This window comes from Candida pseudojiufengensis, assembly GCF_024610245.1.
Source record: "Candida pseudojiufengensis strain CBS 10847 chromosome Unknown scaffold1, whole genome shotgun sequence".
Taxonomy (NCBI): domain Eukaryota; kingdom Fungi; phylum Ascomycota; class Pichiomycetes; order Serinales; family Debaryomycetaceae; genus Lodderomyces; species Lodderomyces pseudojiufengensis.
The window spans coordinates 774206-793279 of NW_026261530.1; the positions used below are offsets into that span (position 1 = coordinate 774206).

Sequence of the window (19074 nt, forward strand, 5' to 3'; positions counted from 1 at the left end):
AAAAAAAAAAAATATTTATATGAAATAAATTGAAATTTACTAGCTACAAGATGTCTACGAACAATCAACTACATCGACCATCTGTATGTGAGAATTGAAAGGGATATATTCAATAAATTTGAAGTGTTATACATTATTTAATTTGTTTTGATTTTTATTTAGACGAGAAATTTAGAGGAGAAAAAAAAAATGTCTATAACACGTTAAATTCAATAATTATCAAAACAATACATACTACACAATTCAACAGCATCATCAACATGTATATAACTCTAGCTAATTTGAAGGAGTTTATCAAAAAGGAGTACGAGATACGTTTCGAAAAGTCAACATACCATAAGAAGAAGGGTAATTGTTATAGATGCGACAGAGTTGGAGGAATAAGAAGACACTTTGAGACTACATCGGTATGTTTGGATAAATACAAAATCAAATGTGACAGAGCAATCACATGTTTATCAAAATCAGTTCTAGCATCACATACATCATCAAATACAAATGGAGATACAGAAGCTAATACAAATACAAATACAAATACAAATACAAATACAAATTCAAATTCAAATACAAATACAAATTCAAATACAAATACAAATTCAGATTCAGGTTTAGTTTTACAACTTACCGCAGAAGGAACATCAATTTCAGCTAATTTAAGTTTTAATCCACAACATCTCGATGAAAAATCATTTTTGAAATTTTTAGGTAATTTTGGAAGCATTTTGGAATTGATTGAACATTATTTAGGTCCTACTGAATATCCACCAGGATTTGAAAAATGTAAAAGCTGTGAACTTATAATTTTGAGTAAAACTATGGCCAATCATGTTGCTAGTAGATGTACAGAAGGTACGCAATTGGTTCCAAATTGCGAGGCTGAAATAGCTGGTTCGAAGAATGCATTACTCAGACACAACAAGACTTGCACGACTTGTAACCCTGGTGATCTTCCCTGCCCGTTATGCAATCGCAAGTTCAACAACTCTGGTTTGACTAGACATTACCACAGAAAGCATCCAGATAAAATAATACCAGGTAAAATAACAGCAGCTATTAATTTAGAAGCCGAAGACTTGAAGTCTTACGTTGAAGCTGCTTCAAGAGATGATGGTGAAAATGCAGCTTTCTTAACAGCAAACACTGAAGAACTTGAATGTTGTTCATGTAAAAAAATTTTCAAAGATTTACCTGGGTTTGTAGATCATTTGTCGAATTCAATGTGTATTACACAGTACTCAACAAGTTTAAAAAACTTAATCAAAAATGTTGTTAAAGGAGAAAAATTTTTCAATTTAATCAAAACAAATCCTTCAAAAACTAATATATGTGGATTCAAAAATTGTTCATATGTTCAAGCAGAAAAAACAGCATTTGAAAAGCATTTAAAAAATAAACATGGCTGTACCTTTAAAGAAAATCCCACAAAAGTTCTTGAAACAAAATTCTGTCAATATTGTTTGGATGAATTTGATAATAAGTATGACTATTGTCAACATATCAATTCTGGTTATTGCTCCAAACGTGTGGTGAGAATCAATAGATTAATTGCGGGATACAAGTCCTATGCTGAATTTATTAATGTACATGGCACAGAAACACAAAAGGTACCTGGATTTCCTAGCTTTAAATTCACACATTCAAATGCTGCAGATACAGTAATCAATGTTGTAACATTGAACATAAATAATGTTCAACTCCCCCATAAAATTCATCACTCCTTATTGGTTGGAGATATTTTAAGTTTACAGGAATTGAATGATTTATCAAGAGAACATTTCAAAAAAGCAGATAAATTTACAGGACCTATTGGAGATAAAGTTGCTCTTTTAGTTAAGAAAAGTATTAATCCTACAATTACTAACATAAACATATTTCAAAAACTTTTAACTGAGAAAGACCAAAAGAGAATAGTTGATTGCACAGTCCAAGTAGGACTGATTAAAGTTCATATGATAAGTGGTTACTTTCCAGCCAGTAAAGAAGATAAGGAAAAATTGAATTTTTGGAAAAGATTTATTAAAATTTTCAAAAAATTTAAAAATGAAAATCCCACAAAAAAAGTTTTATTAATTGGGGACTTAAATTCAATATTGGTAGAAGAAGACAGACTTGCACCTGTCAAAACTAAAGGTGCACATGAAGCTATTGCTATGAAGTTTTGTCGGGAAAATTTTACAAATATCAAGAGAGAAATTTATGATGGTACATTAATCAGCAATATTGCTTCAGGTAATAATCAGAATATTGATCATTATTTGACTGATAGTCTAGAATTATTATTAAGAACTTGTGGATTAGAAATTGAAAAATATCCATTTTCCACACATTTTATTAATAAATGGTATATTCAAACCGGGAGTCACTTTAACTCGGTTTATCAAAATTTGAAAAATGAATCTATAACATCACAGCTTCCTGGAATGTTATATAAAATAGCTTATAACAGAAGAAGAATTACACAAGCTGAAGGAGCAATTGACGAAGAATATTATAGATTAGCTTGGGATGAATATGAAAAACTCAAATCTAATCAACTGAATCCTGCAAACCAATCAATAACTCAAGTCATCAACCAATCTAGTGAAACTACCAATGAATCAAGAGAAGTGAATAGTGAATCAACGATGACAACAACAAATGCTGCAAAATCAATATCAAATATAAAAGATGTTGGACCTGTTGCTAATGGAATTGGTCAAACTGTTAATGAATCAAGAGAAGTGAATAGTGAATCAACGATGACAACAACAAATGCTGCAAAATCAATATCAAATATAAAAGATGTTGGACCTGTTGCTAATGGAATTGGTCAAACTGTTAATGAATCAAGAGAAGTGAATAGTGAATCAACGATGACAACAACAAATGCTGCAAAATCAATATCAAATATAAAAAATAAAAGTGTCAAAAGTAGAAAGAATCATGACATAATCAGTTTATTTATGAGAAAAAAACGCCAACCCGTTCAAAATCTTGATGTGTTAAATACTACAGAAATAACAAATGAAAATGATTCAACAACAACAGCAGCAACACATACTATTGATAAAAAAGAAAATGAAAGTGGCAGAAATAAAAGAGCTAGTGAAGAAATTAGTCCAATTGATAGAAAAAAGCGCCAACGCATTGAAAAACCTGATGAACAAAACACAAGTACAACAACTTCAGCAGGGATTGATACAGATGAAGCTGAAGAAGATAATGGTTTTAACACAATTGATAATGATGATGAAGATTTTTTATCAGAAGATGATAAATTTTTTGCCAATTATAGCACAAATGAAATTGGTTCCAAAATGAAAAAGATAAGTACTACCTTTCCAATACCCATATTTGAAGATGGAGCAAAAAGAAATAATAAAAGGAATGTTGATGATGAATATGTAACCAATGGTTCAAATTATATTTTCAATTTAGAAGGAAATTATAAATTGCAAACGGTTAGAACGAATAATCATGGTTCTTCATCCGTATCAGAAGGGGTAATTGGATCTGCTGAAGCTACTGTTGATAAAATAATTTTGGAAGATCCAATTAATTTATAAATACATAATTATATTAAATTTAATAAATAGTAGTTGCAAATAATATCTTAAAACAAATGGATTTCTAATTCCCATAAACCAAAGTTCTCTAAGCGCATACAAAAAATTAAAAAAAAAAAATGTTTAAGTAAAGAAACTAATTTAAATAGCCTAATCAACAACATCCAAAAAAATGTAACCTTGAAACTCTTCACCTCAAATGGAGAAACAAATTAGCTCATCCGAGTCATATGATGATGCATTAGAATTTATTAAACAAGATCATAATCAAATTGAAATTGATAATCACAAAATAGTTAAGAAATTAGATTTTATTATATTACCAATATTATGTGGAATATATCTTTTACAATATTTAGATAAATTATTATTAAATTATGCAGCAGCAATGGGTATTAAACAAAATTTAAAAGGTAATGAATTTGCAAATTTATCAACAATATTTTATGCAGCTTATATATTTGGAGTTCCAATTGTATCATATTTTTTACAAAAATTTCCTTTAGGTAAGTGTTTAGGAATATTTATTATATGTTGGGGTATAGTAGTTACTTGTCATTCAGCATCAAAGAGCTATACATCATTAATGATTGTTAGAACATTATTAGGTATATTTGAATCATCAAGTGCCGTTGGATTAATTATAATTAGTGGAATGTATTATACAAAAAGACAACAAGTTGCAAGAATGGGAATATGGTCAACAATGGCAGGAATTGGATCAATTTTGGGGGGGTTACTAAGTTTTGCATTTCAACATATAAAGACAAATAAATTTCAATCATGGCAGATATTATTCCTTGTGATGGGGTTAATTACAATAGTTTTTGGAGTAGTAGTAGTTTTTATCCTCCCTGATAATGTTCATACATGTTGGTTCTTAAATGATGGAGAAAAACTATACATCTTAAATAATGTTGTCAGAATTAATCAAACAGGAACAAAAAGTTCAAAATTTAAAAAAGAACAAATTTGGGAATTATTTTATGATAAATTTACTTGGTTACATGTTTTAGTTACGTTGTGTTCTCAAATTGTAACTGGTGCTATAGGTACATTTGGAGTTACAATAACTTTAACTTTTGGTTTCAATAATTATCAATCTGCTTTATTACAAATGCCAATTGGTGGTTTGGTTGTTATAATAATATTTGTAACTACTCAATTAGTTTCAAAATTTGGTAATCATACATTATTTATGGCTTCAATGTTTTTCCCCTCCATCGTTGGTGCTATTGTTTTAATTATATCTCCAAATAAAGTTGGTAATTTATTAGCATTATATCTTTTATATAGTGGATCATCAAGTATTACATTAATTTATGCATGGATTGGTGCAAATACTGCAGGTACTTCAAAGAAATTTATAAGAAGTTCAATGATTATGATATCGTTTTCCATAGCTTGTATTATTGGACCTCAATTATTTCAAGCTTATAGTGCTCCAGATTATCATCCTGCAAAAATTACTATTTTAGTTACCCAATGTTTATCTGTTCCAATAACTTTATTAATTGGATATTTATATAAAAAGGAAAATGCAATGAGGGATATGGAGGTTGATGAAAATGAGAATGAATTCTTAGATCTTACAGATATTGAAAATAGACTGTTTAGGTATATTTATTAGTTTTGGTTTCACACTGTTTGTTTGTTCCTATATCAATTGGATATTTGAAGAGAGCAAGGAGAGATTAAGAAGTTGATGAAATTTTGATGAAATTTTGATGAGTTTTTAGATCTTCATGATAATAAAAATAGACTGTTTGGATATATATATTAATTTTAGCTATTACTCGATGTTTGTCTGTTTCAATAGCTTTATCAATTGGTTTTAAATATATCTTTTAATTTTAGTTCATCAATGTTTGTTTGTTCCTATTACTTTTTTCATTGGTTTTGGATATATATTCTAATTTTAGTTACTCAATGTTTATCTGTTCCAATAACTTTGTTGATTGGATATTTATATAAAAAAGAAAATGCAAAGAGGGATATAGAGGTGGAAGAAAATGGAAATGAATTCTTAGATCTTACTGATATTGAAAATAGACTGTTTAGATGTATTTATTAATGTTAATTACTCAATGTTTGTTAGTTCCTATATAATTGGTTATTTATATAAGATTAATTACTCAATGTTTGTATGTTCCATAACTTTATTGATTGGTTATTTATTTGAAAAAGAAAATGACAAAAGAAATTTAGAAGTGAAATAAAAATTTAGAATTCTAGGAAATGAACTTTCGTCGTGGTTTGTAGAATTTGGTATTGGTGATTTTGTTGTAGGTGTATTTTATCAAAATTGTATCCATTAATTCTTGTAATAAATTGATTTCAATTTATTTTCAATTTCCTTTTCTTCTTCTTTATTTGAATTCTGATTCAATATGTTGAAGATAGACTGTTTAGATGTGTCTATTGATTTTCTCATGATATCTTTTCAATTGCTTGTATAAACCTCTATTATTTAATCTTCCTGCAGAAATTACTATAATAATCAATTAATCCTTGTCTGTTTGTATAACTTTATTAATGGGTTATTTATTTAAAAAAGGAAATGCAAGAAGAGATTTGGAAGATGAAATTTTTGATTAGTTTTTAGATTTAATTGATTTGAAACAAACTCTTTAAATATATATATTAAACTTCCTTATTATTATTATTACTATTATTAATTCTTATTGTTATTAATTTTCCCTATTATTATTATTATTGTGATTAATTCTCCTTATTAATTCTACTTATTATTATTATTATTGACTCTCCTTACATATCCTCCATATTAACTTTTCCTCTTATCAATTTTCCCTATTATTATTTAACAACCTTAAAATAAATAAAAATAAATTAATAACATCTAAATACAATTGTATAGTAGCAATTACTTCATCATCTAAATGACAAGTTTTCATTAATTTTTGAGTATCAATAATAATATAAATACTAAAAACTATAGCACCAATAAATGAATAAACATTATCAATAAATTTACTTCCTGGGAAAAAAATCATTATAAAACCCCAACCAATTAATCCCCATAAAATCATTCCAACTGTACCTTGCCAACTTATAAAATCATATTTAGTTTGAAAAGCAAATAGAGTTAAACCAATGAATATTATTAAAGTTAATAGTATAGCTTCAATAAGCACTCCACTATCAACAAATGCACAAGCAACTCCTAATGTAAAAGCTTCAAAAAATGTAAAACCACCTAGCAAGATTAAATTTATTGGATATGATCTTGCTTTAAAAAATGCACCAATCATAAAACCAATTGAACCAATTAAACATACCAACAAAATCCATGGATTTTCAATAGCCCATATTTTAATAGAATCATTTGATCTTACAATATATCCAACAATAACAGAAGCCATTAATTGTAAAGTTAATAACAGATAAACTTTTCTTATAAATAATTGTCTTATTGGTAAATCACATGATGCAACATCAACTGAATATTTAAAATCATCCGGAATATTATCACCAAATTCTCTTTGATTTTGTTCATCTGTTGGTGGATAATTTGGTGGTTGATCAGGTATAGCTGAATAAGACATTGTTTAAGTTGATGTGTGTTACCCCTAAGTTTAAATTAAGTAGAAATTGATAGAATTTATAAAAGGAAAGATATTGGAATAAAGCGCACTGATTAAGCGCAAATTATAAGTAGTTCCGTACCGCAATATTTTGGGACACTCTGTGAATATTTTAAGAAGTATGTATTAGAAAAAAGTATTAAGTATTACAGTAATTTTGAAAAGACTTTCTTTGTTGCCAATTCCATACATTATTTTGTTATATAGTCTAGTACTGTATAAAGTTAACTTTTAATGTTTTGTCATCAAATAAAAGAAGTTTAAAACACATTTTATACTTTTTGGTAATAAAATTTTGCAACAATTGTGACACTTTGAATATTTAATACAATTTATCACAAACTTTTTTATTAAAGTAATTACTGGTTTTTTATGGTTACTAAAAGATTAAAATTGTTTGTTTATGGATTTTATAGAAATTATTAGTTGAAAAATCTTTCTTTTGTGAATTAAGTTTATTTCTTTACTAATATTTGGCAAGCTAGATCCGTACCGCAAAATGTAGGTCAATATCCCATTGATTTTCAAAAAAAAAAGAGGGATAACGAGTTTTTAAAAAGATTGCTTATCATGTGCTCAAATTTTGTCTTTTGAGCGAAAGTATATTCACTCTGTAATTAAATTAACTTTTGAAGTAATATCATTCGATTTGGTTGCAAAAATGTAAAAATCATTTTTGTGATAGTTAATTTATATTTTCAAAAGTATAGAATCATTTAAATAAGCTCAAGTAGACTCGAAGCTAGAGCTAAAATCTACATGTTCTTTGCTAATTTATTGTGATAGAGTCGAATTTCATAGTGAGAACTGATCGTAGTTATTACTCTTAGAGTATTTGTTTCAATAGATAGAGTGCCTAACAAATTACAAAACCATAAATGACCTTGACCTTGATTTATTAATTACTAAATATTACAAACTCCTTCTAAAATTACAAACAATTATACCTTAATCTCTAACATGCCTATAAAACCCTAATAAATTTGAATTAAAATACATTTTTTATCTATCTCAAGATCTTTTACCAAAATCTTTCACCAAAATCCTTTACCAAAGAATCTTCAATTTTTTACCAAAATCTTTTACTAAAGATTTAACCAAATTTTACCAAATTTTTGAATTTGAAAAACTTTCATTTGGTTTACCCCATATAGAACCAGTACTTGTAGCTGTAGTTGGAGTAAAATTATTAAAATTTGGAGAATTTAAAAAATCAGTTGTTGTTGGTGATAAATTTGTTAAAATTAAATTTGGTGAAGAATTTTTTAAATTTAATGAATTTGATGATGATGATGAATTAAGGGAATTTGAACTTCCATTAAGAAAATTTGTTGATAAACTACTTCCTGTTGTATTTGCAAATACTTGAGGTTGAGTATAAATTTGGTGGTGGTGTTGTTGTTGGTGGTGTTGGTTTTGCTGTTGATGATGATTTTGTTGTTGATGTTGTTGTTGTTGTTGTTGTTGTTGGTTTTGCTGAAGTTGCTGCTGCTGTTGTTGTTGCTGTTGTTGTTGCTGCTGTTTCTGCTTCATAGCCATAGCAGCTTGTTGTTGTAAAATATATGTTTGTTGTTGTTGATGTTGAACTGCAGCAGCAGCAGCTACAGCAGCTAAAGCATATTTATTTTGATTTGAAAATCTTTGATTTATTTGATTTCTATTATTATAATTTTGATATTTTAAATTTTGTTGTTGATTTTTATTAATTTTTTCAATAACTTCTAATTGATAATTAAAAGGTATTGATTCTATTTGTCGTTTTGGATATGACATAGATTGTTTCTTAATGGTTGTTGGTAGTCTTGTTTGAAAAATCAACAATTTTCGAAATATTTATAAAACTTTACATGCAGGAAATTGGTAAAAAAAAGAATTTAGAACATGTAATATTTTTAAATCTTAGAAATCACTACTTTAAAAGACAACTGAATCTTGAGATTACAGAGATTCAGAGAAAAAAAGGATCTTTATGCAAAGGTTGGACATTTTAAATTATCCAAAATTTTGGCTAACAAAGTTTGGACAAGATTTGAGTCTTGGGCTTGTTCATGGGATGACTTTTTAAAAATTATGATTAAAAGTTCCTGACCTGTGACTACAATATAATTATTCTTGAGGTAAAATAAATGAAAATAATAATGTTATGAGTAATATATATTACAAATTTTATAGAAGATATTTTATGTATAAACCCATCCGTACATAACTCAAATAGTCAATCAATCATCCGAACAACATAACACATAAGTCCATAAAAAATACTGCAGACATCCTATCATCCGTACAACATCCGTACCGCACACATCCGTACCGCACACATCCGTACTTCAGACATCCATCAATCATCCGTACCGTATCCGTAATTCAGACATCCTCATCCGTACCACATCCTTACTTACTATTCAATTGCCATGAAGGTATACCTGCAGATTTAATTTTATTATCAATTTCAGATTCACTTGGAGGTCCTAATTCTTTTTCTTCTTGTTCTTTATGTTTTAATTGCCAAGTTGGAATACCAGCTGCAACAACATTACCTTTTGTAACACTTTCAGAACGTTCCAATGGAGGTTTTTGTTCTAATGAAGGTTTTTTTTCCAATGGTGGTTTTTCTGCTGGTTCTTTTGCTTTTTTCAAAATATCACTTGCTTTTGGTATTGAAGAAACAGGAGCAATATTCTTACTATTCAGAGATTGTTCACCTCTTATTTTAATTAAATTCTTTAAACTTTGTAATTCATTATTAATACTTGATAATTCATCATGAATATTTTCTTTACTTAATCTCATATTTTTTTCAATACTATTATTTAAATTATCAACTTCTAATTTCATTAATCTTAAATCATCATCAAATTTTAATTTATCTTTATTATATTTTGTTAAAAAATCATTTATATTATCTATTACAGTATCAATATCTTTAATTTTTTCTTCATTTGAAATTTTAATTTCTTCTTGTTCTTTTGTTAATTGTTCTAATACTTTATCTATTTTAAGAAATTCTGAATTTATAATTTCTTTATCTTGTTCTATTGATGAATTTGATGGAGGTAAGATTGAAGGGACTAAGTATTTTGATATAACTTGATATAATCCATATGTAACACCAACAGTTGCTGTAGCCATGATAAAATAATCTTTCCATGATCTTTCAGGAACCGGTGGGGCAATATTATAATAATCTAATGGTAGTTGTTGTGAAGAAGAATTTTGTGAAGAATAAGTTGGTGTAGATGGTGTAGACTCCGCTTCATTAGCTCTTTTTAAAGCATCTTCAATTTCTTGTTGATTTAAACCTTTTGATTCAAGAAATTCTATTTTCTTTGTAAGTGGAGATGATGCAACATTAGGATCTTTTAAAAAAGTCACAGCACTATTGATTAACTCTTCATTCATTTTGGTTGTGTTCTATTCAAGAGTATTATATGTTCTCTCCACAATTCCAGCGGATAAATTTACAAAAAAATTATTGTCTAAGAGAATTATTTTTCTATGCAAAATATTTACTTATAAATTTTGATTTTATAAGTTCTTCATATATACACCAACTTATACCAGCACTTACACCTTTTCTACCTAATCTTAAACTTAAACCTCTAAATAAATTTTTAAATCCACCATCTTCATTTATTAATAATTTAAAAGTATTCCATATATTACCATTTTTTGTTAATTGTAATCTTGTTTTTATTGCATCAAATGGAGCAGTAATAGTAGTACAAGTTATAGCTCCCATTACAGCAGCTGTTGAGTTAATTATACTTGAATGATGTTCACCACCTAAATGTTTTGGCACCACTAAAGGTAAAATATCATTTTTAAACAGTTCATAAGTTAAAACATATAATCCAGCATAAGGACAATCTCTTGCTAATGTAGCAATTGACCCTCTAAAGAAATTTTTTAATGATCCCTTTTTTGTATCATCCATATAAATACCCAGTACACCTTCATACATTGAATTATAATTATATAAATTACTTTCAAATCTTGTTTTTATTATAGTTATAGGCATTGTTATATAACCAACTATAGCTCTTGCAACAAATCCAGTAGTTAAATTTTCCCATGGAGTTAATCTTGGTAAAATTGATGATTGAGATTTTAAATCTATATGATTATGTTTTGATTTATATAGAGCCCAATTTGATCTCATTTTTGAAAGGATTGTGAAATAGAGTCCAGCTCCAATTGAAGTTCTTAAAGTAGATGGTAATGTACCTCTCCATAGATCTTTAATTTTTGTTAACTTTTTCAATTCTTTCGCTAGTGATGTTCTAACTTCATGTTTATTTGTATATTGTTGTTGTTGTAATCTTGTTTTTAATAAATCAAATGGTTGTAAAGTAATTGCTGAAATTAAACCTGCTATTGCTCCAGATACTAAATGTGCAGCCGCATCGGGTGTCTTCTGTATTACCTTATTATTTGATACATCTTGTTTCATTTGGTGTATAGAGGTAAATAAAATAATTTTTCAATTTATATTTTTTTTACAAATTACATATAGAGGATTTATTTCATTTAATTGAAATTTTTTATGATTCCATAATGATAAACTTGCAAGAGCTAAAAATGAATGCAATGGATCTGGAGTAGCATCAGGTCTAGAACTGAAACCTCCTACCACCGAATTTTGAGTTTTTTCCAACAAGTAAGATTCAGCTTTTTCATGATTAAAAAGTTTTAAATTTTCATCACCAAGTAATGCTAAACTTCCAGTACACCACCAACTATAACATGTATCAGTTAGTTTGTTCTCTCTACCATCAAAACCACCATCAGAATCTGCTTGCCTATGTAATAACCAATTTCTAGTATTTTTCAATTTATCCAACGGATAATTCAACATTTTTAAAGAAGCTATTGCACAAAAAGTATATCCCAAGTGAGATTCATCTAATATAGTTGAACTAAATCCACCATTAAAATTTAATCTTTCTAGTATAAATGCCTCTAAAGATTTTAAATCAATATCATTATTTGTATTTACATCATTATTTATAATCTGTCGTATCAATAAAGCCATATAACATTGTCTCAAATCTGGTTCTCCAAATTTAGACGGTATAAATCCACCTTCTTTAGTTTGACACTTCCCTAAATATTTCATTAGCTTTTCCCGATTTAACCTTTTCAAATCTGATCCTAAACTTATCAAACTTACAATTGCAAAAAAACAAGCAGATAAATTTCCAAAATCATACCTCCCCAAATCTTTAAAATAAGAAGTTGATCTAAAACTTGCAATTTCATCATCTTCAAAATAAAAATCTGACCATATAAAATTTTCATGATATTTACATTCTTCTTTTGAAAAATTAAATTTATTTAATATAATTAATCCTTGTAGACAAAAATATATTATAGCTAATTTATTTGAATCTTCTGATGAAGCTTGAGATGGTAATGCTACTAAACATCTATTGAAGTATTTTTCATGTTTTGAATGTAATAATGACATAAGTTGGTGAGAGGAGTTAGTGTTATCGTGATTAACTAATTTTTGAACATTTTTGTGTAATCACGGGACGCGTTTGTAAAACTACATAAACATAAACATAATCATTTTGTTTTCCTTTCTTATCATCACCAGTTATCATGAATTTTCAATTACTATCTCCCGATATATTTGAGAGACCATTAATAGATCCGGAGTACCCTGGAGAAGGAGAGGCTTTTTATCAATTCAAATCATATAAAGAATTACAATCTTGGATAGAAGTTCGTAATCTTTATACTTCATATCAAATTCATCAAACACGAATAGATGATATTGGAGACTTTATATCAAAAAAAAATTCTAAAGATAATAATGTAATTAAGTTTGGTTTTGCAAGACATGGATATCAAAAATTGCATTGTCATTTACATAAGAAGAAAGATAGAAATGGAGAGGATAAGCAATTGAGCCAATCATTTTCACCACCAATATCACCTCAATCCCCCTCAGCTTCAACTACAACTAGTTTTAAAACTCCAACTAAAATTACGACTAATAATGTAACTCCAGTTTCAACAAATATTGCAACTTTATCACCTAATTCATCATCAATATCTACATCACCACCAATTTCAAATTCGGCTACGAGTTCAACAAATACGCCCATTCCCTCATGTTCAATAATTGACCAACAACCTTCGCATCAACAACCTTTCCATCAACAACCTCCAAATCAACCACCTATCATTCAACATCCACCGCATCAACCACTTATCAATCAACAACCTATCAATCAACAACCTTTCAATCAACAATTTCCACATCAACCATCTATTAATCAACCATCTATTGATCAACCATCTATTGATCAACCACCTATCAATCAGCCACCTTTCAATCAACAATTTCCACATCAACCATCTATTAATCAACCATCTATTGATCAACCATCTATTGATCAACCATCTATTGATCAACCATCTATTGATCAACCACCTATCAATCAACAACCTCCAAATCAACTACCTATCAATCAACCACCTATCAATCAACTACCTTTCAATCAAGCCCCTCCAATTCAACAATTTTCACATCAACCACTACCACATCAACAATTTCCACAACAAATTTCACAACAACCACCTCCTCATCAACAATTTCCACATCAACCACATCCTAGTCAACCGTTGTTTAATCAACAACATGACGTCCAAGCATCAGCTATCAATCCACCTCTATTTGCACAAACTCCTAGTCAACAATTTTTTAATGGTCAGGTTTATAACGGAGAACAACCTTTTGTACAACCTTATAACGGAGAACAACCATTCAATCAATCATCTTTTAATCAACCGGATATAGTTGCACCACTGAATTTTAGCTCATTTTCAACTGATCCACTTACATTAAATAATCAGCATTTTTATACCCATATTCAAACAAATCAGTCATCAGATGGTCAATCTTTTAACCAATTGAAGCAAAACGAAATTCATTCAAATCCTAAATTACACTCATCTGAGGATGATTTATTTCCTACTATGACATACAAAAAACCTTCAAAATTCAAAACAAGTCAACCTTCGAATAAAGAAGCCCGTGGTTGCAAAAGTTCAATAACAATTACTTTAAACGATTATGTTTATCATGTTATTTGGAGAACTAAGCATAATCATGATCATGTATCAAGAGATTATGCAAATAAATTACCAATTAATCCATTTGTTAGAAAATATATATATAATTTATATTTAAATGGAATACAAACTGAATTCATAAGTAGAATGATTAGAAAATTGCAAAAACTTTATAAAAATGATAAATTTATGTTTAATGAATTATTAAAACTTGATAAAAATAAATTAAATTATATTAGAGTATCAGTAATAGATAATAGTAAAAATTTAACAAAGGGAATAAATGATATAATTGAAAAAATTGAAATAAAAGTTGCAAATAACGAAAGTGCAAAAGTTCAAAATATTGAGGAAAACTTACCTGGATCTCAATCTAATCCAATCGAAATCGATGATGCAAATACAAGTAAGAGAAAACTTTCGTATGATTCATTTGTTAATGAAATGAATGGTTCACCAATCAATAAAATTACAAAAACTAAATCAATCAATGAAACTTCTGATATCAGTGATGACTCAGTAAATTCCACAAATCATGACACAGTCGATACTATGGAATAGATCCAAAAGACAAAGTTGAATATGACAAGTTGTAAAATTTATCTATTATGTAACAGATCAAATGTTGAGATCTTGTAGAAGAGAAAAGTGTAGGAATCCAATTCAATATGTTTATAATATATTTTATAATATTGGTAAAAATGATGATGAGAGGTTTGAGAATAGTCAATAATAAAATATTGAGAATTGTTTAAAAACTTTTGTGGACTGCAGAATGGTTTTCCAACTCCAATTATCTTATAAAGATGAAATTATAGAAATATTGAATAGACTTTAATCATCCCAGCTATGCTATAGTCTGAGTTAAATATACTTATATTTTGCACCCATTTCAAATTATCATGATTAACTAGTTTCCGACATATTATTTGAGACACTAAAATATTTTTGGAACAATTATACTTTTGTGTAATCACAAGACGCGTTTGTAAAACTACATTAACATCAATTTTAATGTAATAAATGTTTCCCTTTCTTTTCATCAACAACTAATCATGAGTTTTAAAGTACAATCTCCTGATTTATTTGAAAGACAATTAACAGATCCAGAATATCCTGGAGAAGGAGAAGCTTTTTATCAATTTAAATCATATAAAGAGTTACAATCCTGGATTGAAGTTCGTAATCTTTACACTCCATATACAATTCAACAAACTAAAATATTTGATATTGGGGAATTTGAATTAAAAGAAAATTCTAAAAATAGTAGATTGAAAAGATTTGGTTTTGCAAGGCATGGATATCAAAAATTGGTTTGTCATTTACATAAGAAGAGAGATAGAAGTGGTGAGGATAAACAATTAATTCAATTAAATTTTATATCACCGTCAATTTCAACAAATACGCCATTGTCGTCTTGTTCAGTAATTGATCGACCAGCATCTCATCATCAACTACCAACTCATCAACCACTTCCACGTCAACAAATTCCACAACAACCATTTCCACATCAACAATTTTCACAACAACCACCTCCCCATCAACAAATTCCACATCAATCACGTCCTTGTCAACAAGTTTTTATTCAGCAACTTAACGTTCAACAACTTAACGTTCAGCAACTTAACGTTCAAGTATCAAATCCAACTATATATGTGCAAACTCCTAGTCAACCATCTTTTAATGGTCAGTTCTATAATCGACAACAACCTTTCAGCCAACCTTATAACGGACAACAACCTTTTTGTCAACCATCTTCTAATAAGCAAGTTCAACCGATTCAGACAGCTATGCAAAATTCTCGTCAACAAGTAAATACATCAAATTCCACATCAAACTTGTCCAATTTTAACCAAATGGAACATAATGAAATTTATTCAAATTCTAGATTACACTCATTCGAGGAAATTTTCCCTACTATCACATACAAAAAACCTTTAAAATTCAAAACAAGCCAACCTTCGAATAAGAATACCCGTGGTTGTAAAAGTTCAATAACAATTAGTTTAGTCGATTATGTTTATAATGTTACATGGAAAACTTCGCACGATCATGATTATACATCAAGAGATTATGCAAATAAATTACCAGTTCATCCAATTGTTAAAAAATATATATTTAATTTATATTTATATGGGGTACAAACTGAATCTATAAGTCGAATGATTAGAAAATTACAAAATGTATATAAAAATGATAAATTTATGTTTAATGAATTATTAAAGCTTGATATCGATAAATTAAATAATATTAGATTATCAGTAGTTGAAGATAGTAAAAATATAATCAAAGGAATAAATGATGTAATTGAAAAAATAGACTTAAAAGATGTGAATAACGAAAATTCAAAAGCTCAAAATAATGAGGAAACCTTACCTGGATCTCAATCTAATCCAATCGAGATCTGATACAAATACAAATACAGATAGTAGTAAATGAAAATTTTCGTATGACTCATCTGTTAGGGAAATGAAGGGTTCACTAACAATAAAATAGCCGAAACTAAAACGTCCAATAATACTCCCGTTAAAGTGATGACTCAGTTATTTCCACAAATCATGTTACAATCAATACTATGGAATACGATAAAATGGATTCAAAAGACAAAGTTGAATATGAAAAAGTTGTAAAATTTGTTTATTATATAACAGGTCAAATGTTAAGATCTAGTGGAAGTGAAAAGCATAGGGATACGGATTCAATGCAATATGTTTATAACTTATTTGATAACATTCTTAGAGATGAGGAGGAGAGAGGCTTGAGAATTGTCAAAACAATAACTGACATTAAGAATTGTTTAAAGAATTTTATCAACTGCCGGATGGTTTTACAACTGTGATGAATTTATAGAAATGAAATTTTTACAAATATTTTACTGTTCGCTTTGCAAATAAGCCAACTAAATAATTGAACCTTCTCATGATCCATTTCTTCTACGAAACTATAGCCTTCCTAGTCAATTATGATTATATTTTGCACCTAAACTTTAGTACTTTTGGTTTTGTATGATATTTTAATGCATTCCTTCAAAAATCATACAAAATGATAACACCGAAATGTAAATAATTTCTACTTTTGAACAGTCACATTGTTGTTAGCTATCTTTGATGATCAATGATCAAATACTTGATCATGTTAATTGATTTTTAATTGAGGTGAAGCTTTTAATCATTTGTCTAAAATACAGCCGTGTCTTGACTTTGTGTTATAACTCCGAGAAAAGGTGGAAAATTAAAAATATTAAAAGTAAGTCTAAGCCAAGATTAATGAATTTCTCGTAAATTATTCAGTATTAGCCTAATTGAAATTTTTTGAATTTTTCTTAATACTTTCGAAAAATAGAATTTGAATGTCATGAAAGATCTCAATTGCAACCTAGGTGGTGAAAAAACTCGCTTGATCTATGTACCAACATCGGTGAATTACTTATGAAAGTTATAAATGTGAAAAAGGCTGAAACTCGTAAATCTCATGTTATATTAATGACTAATGCAATGATTCTTAAATCTTTTAAAATGTCATTCCAATGATCAATTTTTTTATCACCATGGGCTTATCAAATGTCAACATGACTTTATATATAAACAACTGACTTGAACGAGCTTGAACTAGAATCAACTTATTTTGTCAAGTTATAAAAAAATCAATCATAAATTAGTATATGAAAAATTCAGCTTTAGTTTTTATTTGTTCATTAATTTATTTTACAAATGGATTAAGTTTATATAAAGTAGAGAATTTCAATCTTGATGAAGTCAATCCTGACTTGAAAATTAAAGAAGAATATCAAAATACAGATTTCAATGCTTTAGCTAATATTTTTAACAAAAGAGAAGTAGATGAAAGAAAAAGAGATTCATTATTATCATTTTTTACAAAAAGAAGGTATGGTTGGAGTCATGGAAGTCTGAGCCATGGATCTAGCGGAAGTCTGAGCCATGGATCTAGTGGAAGTCTGAGTCATGGTTCTGGTGGAAGTCTGAGTGATGGTGGTTCTAGTGGAAGTCTGAGTCATGGTTCTGGAAGTGATTCAGACAGTGGATCAAGCAGTGAATCAAGCAGCGGTACAAGTAGTGGATCAAATAGTGGATCAAACAGTGGTTCTGATGAAGGGTCCTCTGGTTCTTCTGGCTCTTCAGGTTCGAGTGGAACAAGAGGTTCAGGCTCTACTGGATATGCTAGCGGGGGAACACATCATACTACTCATAGACATCATAATTCATCTTCATCTAGAGGTGCAGGAAACTCTATTGGAGATTCTAAGATACTTTTATTAGGTACTTTTATTGGAGCATTATTAATTTGATTTTTACATAAGTTAAGTATTAAATATATGAATTCAAAATAAAATTCAATAAAGTTCAATGTAGGTAAAATCTGATTTTCTTAGCTTGAACTTCGACATTATGATGATGCTTCAAGTTTATATCCGGTATTGGTTATATTTTTTCAATTAATTGTGTTTAAATCTTTAGGTTGAATTTTGATAAACAATTCTTCTCTTGTATATGATATGATTTGAAACTTGTTAAATAGAATACGTAGTTCAAAATACATCTTCATACCAAAAATTCAAGATCCCACCAAGCTTGAACCACCCAATGATATAGCTTATTTGTAGATATGTTATGATTAAATGAAAAATGGAACGTGATTTACCAAACAAATTACTTAATAGAATTATACAATCTCTCCAATTCATAATAAGAATCTTTAAGTTCTTCGAGAGCACTTGACAAATCAGTATGTTTGTTTAACTTTCTATTCTTGTATATCATCTTTCTATATTTCTCAAACAATAGCAGAAATCTTTGCTCTACATCAACAAACTCAAGCTCGAG

The 19074-nt window shown here is 28.4% G+C and overlaps 10 protein-coding genes across 10 annotated transcripts; 5 read left to right on the forward strand and 5 right to left on the reverse strand. All coding sequences in view use genetic code 12, as the record gives it.

Annotated features, from left to right (window-relative positions):
- Positions 1–260: 260 nt before the first annotated feature.
- KGF55_003458 (uncharacterized protein) lies at positions 261–3545 on the forward strand (the record flags this gene model as incomplete). The annotated part of the gene is made up of 1 exon (XM_051758254.1): positions 261–3545. One exon carries the CDS (start codon positions 261–263, stop codon positions 3543–3545), a length of 3285 nt encoding a protein of 1094 aa, XP_051613830.1.
- Positions 3546–3744: 199 nt separating this feature from the next.
- On the forward strand, positions 3745–5175 carry KGF55_003459 (uncharacterized protein; the record flags this gene model as incomplete). Its single annotated transcript, XM_051758255.1, has 1 exon — positions 3745–5175. The coding sequence occupies one exon, from the start codon at positions 3745–3747 to the stop codon at positions 5173–5175; it is 1431 nt and encodes a 476-aa protein (XP_051613831.1).
- A 1171-nt stretch (positions 5176–6346) lies between these two features.
- Positions 6347–7111, reverse strand: KGF55_003460 (uncharacterized protein; the record flags this gene model as incomplete). Its single annotated transcript, XM_051758256.1, has 1 exon — positions 6347–7111. One exon carries the CDS (start codon positions 7109–7111, stop codon positions 6347–6349), a length of 765 nt encoding a protein of 254 aa, XP_051613832.1.
- Positions 7112–8254: 1143 nt separating this feature from the next.
- On the reverse strand, positions 8255–8923 carry KGF55_003461 (uncharacterized protein; the record flags this gene model as incomplete). Its single annotated transcript, XM_051758257.1, has 1 exon — positions 8255–8923. One exon carries the CDS (start codon positions 8921–8923, stop codon positions 8255–8257), a length of 669 nt encoding a protein of 222 aa, XP_051613833.1.
- Positions 8924–9541: 618 nt separating this feature from the next.
- PEX14 (Pex14p) lies at positions 9542–10549 on the reverse strand (the record flags this gene model as incomplete). Its single annotated transcript, XM_051758258.1, has 1 exon — positions 9542–10549. The coding sequence occupies one exon, from the start codon at positions 10547–10549 to the stop codon at positions 9542–9544; it is 1008 nt and encodes a 335-aa protein (XP_051613834.1).
- A 94-nt stretch (positions 10550–10643) lies between these two features.
- KGF55_003463 (uncharacterized protein) lies at positions 10644–11600 on the reverse strand (the record flags this gene model as incomplete). The annotated part of the gene is made up of 1 exon (XM_051758259.1): positions 10644–11600. One exon carries the CDS (start codon positions 11598–11600, stop codon positions 10644–10646), a length of 957 nt encoding a protein of 318 aa, XP_051613835.1.
- Positions 11601–11630: 30 nt separating this feature from the next.
- Positions 11631–12617, reverse strand: CDC43 (protein geranylgeranyltransferase type I subunit; the record flags this gene model as incomplete). Its single annotated transcript, XM_051758260.1, has 1 exon — positions 11631–12617. The coding sequence occupies one exon, from the start codon at positions 12615–12617 to the stop codon at positions 11631–11633; it is 987 nt and encodes a 328-aa protein (XP_051613836.1).
- Positions 12618–12754: 137 nt separating this feature from the next.
- On the forward strand, positions 12755–14794 carry KGF55_003465 (uncharacterized protein; the record flags this gene model as incomplete). Its single annotated transcript, XM_051758261.1, has 1 exon — positions 12755–14794. One exon carries the CDS (start codon positions 12755–12757, stop codon positions 14792–14794), a length of 2040 nt encoding a protein of 679 aa, XP_051613837.1.
- Positions 14795–15288: 494 nt separating this feature from the next.
- On the forward strand, positions 15289–16641 carry KGF55_003466 (uncharacterized protein; the record flags this gene model as incomplete). Its single annotated transcript, XM_051758262.1, has 1 exon — positions 15289–16641. One exon carries the CDS (start codon positions 15289–15291, stop codon positions 16639–16641), a length of 1353 nt encoding a protein of 450 aa, XP_051613838.1.
- A 1253-nt stretch (positions 16642–17894) lies between these two features.
- KGF55_003467 (uncharacterized protein) lies at positions 17895–18539 on the forward strand (the record flags this gene model as incomplete). Its single annotated transcript, XM_051758264.1, has 1 exon — positions 17895–18539. The coding sequence occupies one exon, from the start codon at positions 17895–17897 to the stop codon at positions 18537–18539; it is 645 nt and encodes a 214-aa protein (XP_051613839.1).
- Positions 18540–19074: the final 535 nt, after the last annotated feature.